This window comes from Micropterus salmoides, unplaced genomic scaffold, assembly GCF_014851395.1.
Source record: "Micropterus salmoides isolate LMB-PRFRI ecotype aquatic unplaced genomic scaffold, ASM1485139v1 Ms_hic_scaffold_3195, whole genome shotgun sequence".
NCBI classification, from domain to species: domain Eukaryota; kingdom Metazoa; phylum Chordata; class Actinopteri; order Centrarchiformes; family Centrarchidae; genus Micropterus; species Micropterus salmoides.
The window spans coordinates 1-5,932 of record NW_024042479.1 but is presented as its reverse complement, the minus strand read 5'-3'; the positions used below and the strand labels follow the sequence as shown (position 1 = coordinate 5,932).

General features: G+C 41.6%; 1 protein-coding gene across 1 annotated transcript; it reads left to right on the top strand.

Annotated features, from left to right (window-relative positions):
* Positions 1-2,371: 2,371 nt before the first annotated feature.
* LOC119884116 (kielin/chordin-like protein) lies at positions 2,372-5,774 on the top strand (the record flags this gene model as incomplete). Its single annotated transcript, XM_038694591.1, has 3 exons — positions 2,372-3,080; positions 4,764-5,296; positions 5,702-5,774. Coding segments are annotated over exons 1-3 (709 nt in total), but the record flags the coding sequence as incomplete, so codon positions are not given.
* Positions 5,775-5,932: the final 158 nt, after the last annotated feature.

Here is a 5,932-nt window from a genome sequence, read left to right as displayed (position 1 = left end):
CTTAAAGTAGTGTGTCTGCACATATCTTTAGGGCTCTTGTGATGAAAGCTGTTGTCTGGCTCCATGAGAAATGTTTTGGTTAGTGCAGGCTTGTGAGTGGTTTCTATTGTCAGAGGAAGGGGGGGGGGAACTCAAGTTTGCCTCAGGAAAAAGCTGAACACTATGCAGTCTGTGTCCATGACAAAGAGAGAGATTGCAAAGGATGAGCATATCTCAGATCATATAAATGTTTACAGATGGTATTTAAGCAGCATTAACAGTAGTGAATTAAGAGCTAAGCTAAAGTTAGCAATAGCTGAATGGATTAACATAGTTAAAACAGACTTGTTGAGTTTGTATATACACTGTTATGATTGGATATGACCACTGGATGTCAGCAGAGATGCTGTTAAAAAAAGATGAAGTCCTGGGAGATGGTTGATAAATAACAGTTGACAACTATATCATCTGAACATCTGTTTTCCCAGAATGTGTGTTTTGCTTTTTCTTGTAATGTTGTGACCTGAAACCATTCAAAACTGAGCTGGACCTTCAAAACTGTCAATTCTACTTAAGAAAGACATTTCACTAGACAAACAGATTGTAGCAGAAGCAGTTTGTAACTCAAACTTTGATGCTCACCTGCTGTGCACTTCTCAAACTCTCACACTTATATCACGCATCTGAAATGAAGCAGGCATTTTTCAGTGCATTTTGTTTCGGTTGTGTGTAATTACGTGTGAGGATATGTAAACATTTTATGTGCAAAGCGACTTCTCAATTTAATTATTACAAAATGAATGCATTAAATGATGCAACACTGCAATAACAAATGTTGCGTTTATGTTATGACTATGCAGTATGCTGATATGGCTCCATATGGCTGGTGCAGACTGAAATATCCAAAAACCATTTAATGGATTAAGATTAAATTTTGCACCAAAATTCATGGCACCAAGATAAATTATACTGACTTTGGTGATCCCCTGACTTTTCCTGTATATATACACATACTACAAAAAGAAACGTCCTCTCACTTACAACTGCTTTTATTTTCAGCAAACTTAACATAAGTATATTTGCATGAACATAAGAAGATTCAACAACTATGACATAAATTGAAGAAAGTTTTACAGACATGTGAGTAACAGAAATGGAAAAATGTGTCCCTGAACAAAGGGGGGCTCAAAATCAAAAGTGACAATCAGTGTGCCCCTGTGGTCCTGTGCAGGTGTTGTCACATGTGGTCTGCCACTGCAAGGGGGCAGTCCTAATGCCTCCTTGCAGCATGCCTAAGGCACATTCACACAGATGAGCAGGGATTATGTGCATCTTTCTTGTGTTTTTCAAAGTCAGTAGAAAGGTCTCTACATTTTTATAACTGTGACCTTAATTGCCCACCGTCTGTACTCTGTTAGGGTCTTAACGACCGTTCAACAGGTGCATGTTCATTGATAGTTTATGGTTCATTGAAAAAGCATGAAAAAGATGGCTATAGACTATAGTCTTGTAAAGTTGCTCAATGTAACCTACACACACAATATAGGGTGGGTGTAACACTAATGTACTGCACATTTTCAACACAAGAGAAAGGCCCACTGGGTATAAAGTGGGTGTGAGAGTAACATTTTGTTCCTGTTCCACTGGGAGGCATTTCTGAATTGTGAAGAATTTACAGTCAATTACCTCCTTCACAAAGCTTAAACTAAATCCCTTAGCAAAAAATATGTTTCATTCTTCCAGTTCCAACTGCTTTATCGCAGTCTTCAATCAGCCCTTGCGGCCTGGAAATGCCATGCCTCCCAGAGGGATTGAATGTATGCTAAAAAAACGAAAAAAAGTAAGTAAGTAAGTAAAGATAACAAGTCCTGTGGGACAAACTTTTAATTGTGATTATTACAGATTAACGGGCATGAGTCATGGATGAGGGTTCCCTTGATATGTGGACAGAGGCTGGAAAGATCTTAGTTACAATCAGGTGTACTTCAAGTTTGGAAAAGACAGAATCAGATTGAAACAGTCTGGAGTAATGAGGGACTCTCCTGTCTGCTGCATCCATTATGAAATATCTGGGTGTCCTATCATCACATCAAAAATATTTCAGCAAGACAGAGGATGGGCATGTTTTGCCTTTCTGTGTAGCAAGTCTCAGAACAAGTTGCTTGTGAGGGTGTACTCAAAGAAAGGCTCTGCAAAAATAAACACAGTGGAGATGAGAAGGACAACATGAGAAAGCCCAGGGTTGTGGAGACAGATGTATGGATGCACACTGGGACCGTTTCCAAAGCAGTGAAACATGATTACTTGTGTTTACCCCCCCTCTCCCTCTCTCTCTCTCTCTCTCTCTCTCTGTGCAGCCATGGCTCCCATCCAGTCTCCAGACCAGGTTTTAGCTGATTACCAAAACGGGTCTTCGGGAATCAACACCACTGAGCAGTGGGTTTTTTTCCCTGACAAAATGAGGGAATACAGGGGAAAAAAAGACTTCACCCACAGCTATCCTTCTGGGACTGGAAACTAAACGAGACAGAGAGGAGAACCAGAGGTGACCTCACACGCTCACCTGAACTTTCTCTCTCTCTCTATCTCTCTCTGGCAAAAAAAAAACAGGTATCTTTAGCAAGGATAGTGATCTCTCTCTTTCTCTCTCTCTTTCTCTCTCTCTCTCTCTGGCAAGTAACATCTTGAGCAAGGATAGTGAGATAGTGACAGTCATCAACCCTCTCACAATTATCCGCCTTTGTGATCACGGAGTGAAAGTTTGTTACAGATATGGCCCCAGGGGGGAATGTAAGTGTGTGACTGCAGAGAAAGCGACGCCCTGCCTGCATCAAGATGTTTCACGTTTCTCCTGCGCGCTCTTTGAAAAGGTCTGCTCGGAAGAGAAACAGGGAAGTCTTTAACGTATAGTCCCAGGTCCATGTTTAAAAGTACGATGAATAAAATAATTTTGCGTAAGGATTTTTAATCCAGGGGTTTCCATTTTTGCGTCTGGAGAATGGAGAGCAGCAAACTGAGGACGCTCATGCTGCTGGAGATACATTTGCTATGGGTCTTTGCCCTTTCTGTGCAGGGGCACTCAAGTCCAAATCGCGAGAATGGTGAGTTGACAAAACTGTGCTTAGATTACAAGTCACTGGATGTTGTTGTTGTTATTGTTGTTGTTGTGGTGGTGGTGTTTGTTGTTGTTTTGCTTATTTTACTTTTTTATTTTGATTTGATATCGAGATTGCTTTTGTGTCACAGTCATCAAACTGGGGAGCCAGTTGTGGAAAAAGTACTTTTACTTTGGTAAAAGTAGTACCCTAATTCTACAGTGTCAAAGTATAGTTACAGTACATTTACATTTACATTTACTCATTTGGCAGACGCTTTTATGCAAAGCGACTTACATTTGAGGAACAACATACAAGCATCAACAGAGCATCAAATACAGATCTACAACTGACAGTACATATTAGTAAAAGCAGCAATAAATACTAGTAAGATCTCACAGTACATATCACATCAATGAGGTAAATACCTAGGGAAGGAAGTAAGAGTTAACAAAAAGTGCAATCAATACAAGATCATTGTAGGGGATAGAAGAAGAAGAGCACTGGAAGTGCATGTTAGAGGTTAGGAGTTAGAGGTGTTATAAGAGGAAGTGTTCTCGGAAGAGATGAGTTTTCAAGAGCCTCTTGAAGTTAGAGAGGGACGCCCCCGCTCTGATGGCGTGTGGTAGCTCGTTCCACCATCGTGGTGTCACAGATGAGACTAGCCGGGACTGGGATTGCTTTGTGTGAAGGGATGGCAGAGCCAGGCGACGTTCGTTGGAGGAGCGTAGCGGCCGAGAAGGAACGTAAGTTTGTATTATGGAGTTTAAGTAGATGGGTGCAGACCCAGTAGTCACTCTGTATGCAAGCATTAGTGACTTAAATTTGATTCTGGAGGCCACGGGGAGCCAGTGGAGGTCACTGAGTAATGGAGTGACATGAGTCCTTTTGGGCTGATCAAAACCAGACGCGCTGCTGCGTTCTGAACCATTTGTAAGGGTTTCACCGCACAAGCTGGAAGACCTGCTAGGAGGGCATTGCAGTAGTCGATGTGAGAGATAACCATGGCCTGTACCAGAAGCTGGGTGGCGTACTGAGTGAGGTAGGGCCTGATTTTCCTTATGTTGTATAGAGCAAAGCGGCATGACCGAGAGACAGCAGCAACGTGGTCTGAAAAGGACAGCTGGTCATCAATCATGACACCCAAGTTTCTCACCACCTTGGTTGGAGTGATGGTTGCGGAGTCAATTTATAGTTTGATGTTATGGTGGATAGATTGCTTGGCTGGAATGACCAAGAGTTCAGTCTTAGAGAGGTTTAGTTGAAGGTGGCAAGCCTTCATCCAATTCTGAGACCTGTTTGAATACTGCCTGAATAAATAGTAGTAAAAAGTACTCAGCATTGATTGTATTCAAGTACTTAACTTGTGTACATGTACTGAGCTACTTTACACAGCTGGGAGACCCCATAAATCTATCCCATAAACCAAAAGAAAACTTTCTCGTAAAACTTTCGGTTTCCTTCTCCAGATTTAAAGTGTTACATCAGATGTTCTATCGTTGGTGTTGTGTTTGAGGTCAGTGGAGCAACCATGTGTGACCGGCTGATGAATGACTTCGTTCTGATTCCCTCTCACACTCATCATAACCCAGAAACTAAGCGCCATCCTCTATTAGACAGAACATGGCCTCATGCGATATGGATGAGTATTCATGTTAGTTAGGATGGTCTGTTTTTCCTCTTTCCTAGTGATTGACCTTCTGGCCGCTCTAAACATGTCCCACCACATAAGCAGCATGGCCAGACTGCAGAGTCCTGGCGGTGTGACATACAAACTACGTCCAAGAACACCATACCTGACTCTTCCTCGTGAATATTCCCACTTCCTTTACACCAATGTTCAGGGTAGCATGGGGGTCCATGTGGTGGGGCATCAGACATCAGGCTCCACTGCCACTCTTCTTTCTCTCTCCTCTGCGTCCTCACCCATTCTTCAAATCATCTCCTCCACCCTCAATAACACTCTGCGTTTGGACTACCAGGCTGGAGGAGGACCTCAAGGCCTTTCCAGCTTTCTCTTCCCCGGGAAAAACCCCTTCTCCAGAGTGGAGGGGGTACAGTTGGCTGTGAGCCTGGAGACTGATAGACTGACATTTTTTGTTGACTGTCAAGAAGCTGTGGTTCTACTGACAAAAAGGGAAGAGAGAATCAACCTGGAACTGCCTCAAGATGTTGTTGTCACTCTTGCCAGCACACCAGGAAAGAAAGACAGCAAATTTAGTGTAAGTTTCTTGCACATACTGTATACCTGTACATACTCACATACTTTAAAGGACAACAGAGACATCACATTTACTGATTTATTTTCTGTTTACAGTGTTTTGTAATGATTTCTTTAGGTTAGCAGTGATTCAACATTTAACAAAGATATCATGCAATATAAACCTTGTAATCATGAGTGACCGCCTCCTCCTGAAAAATAATGACACTTGTCCCACTAAAAAAATCTAAAAAGAAATCATCAAAAACACAGCAACATAACTGTCTTTGGAACTACAGTACTGTACATCCAAAATGTATGCAGGTATTCAACATAACTTTCATATTTCTGTCTCCCTTCAATGTGCATTCTGTATGTTCAGTCAAATTTAGCATGGGATCATTTCTCTATTTCTTTATGAATGCAGGGATATTTGAAGATGGCTGAGATTTCAATGAAAGCATATCTAAGGCGACCATGGCTCTGTGACAATGTTACAGGTGAATAAAAATTACCTATATTAAAACTGAGAGAAAATCATTTGCTTTATTGGGAGGGTCAAAAGAAAAAAATATGTATCTGAGTATTCCACAGAACAAGGATGAATGTATGTGGAGACTACCAAAAAGACTCTACAAAAACGCCTTACCAAGTAAAC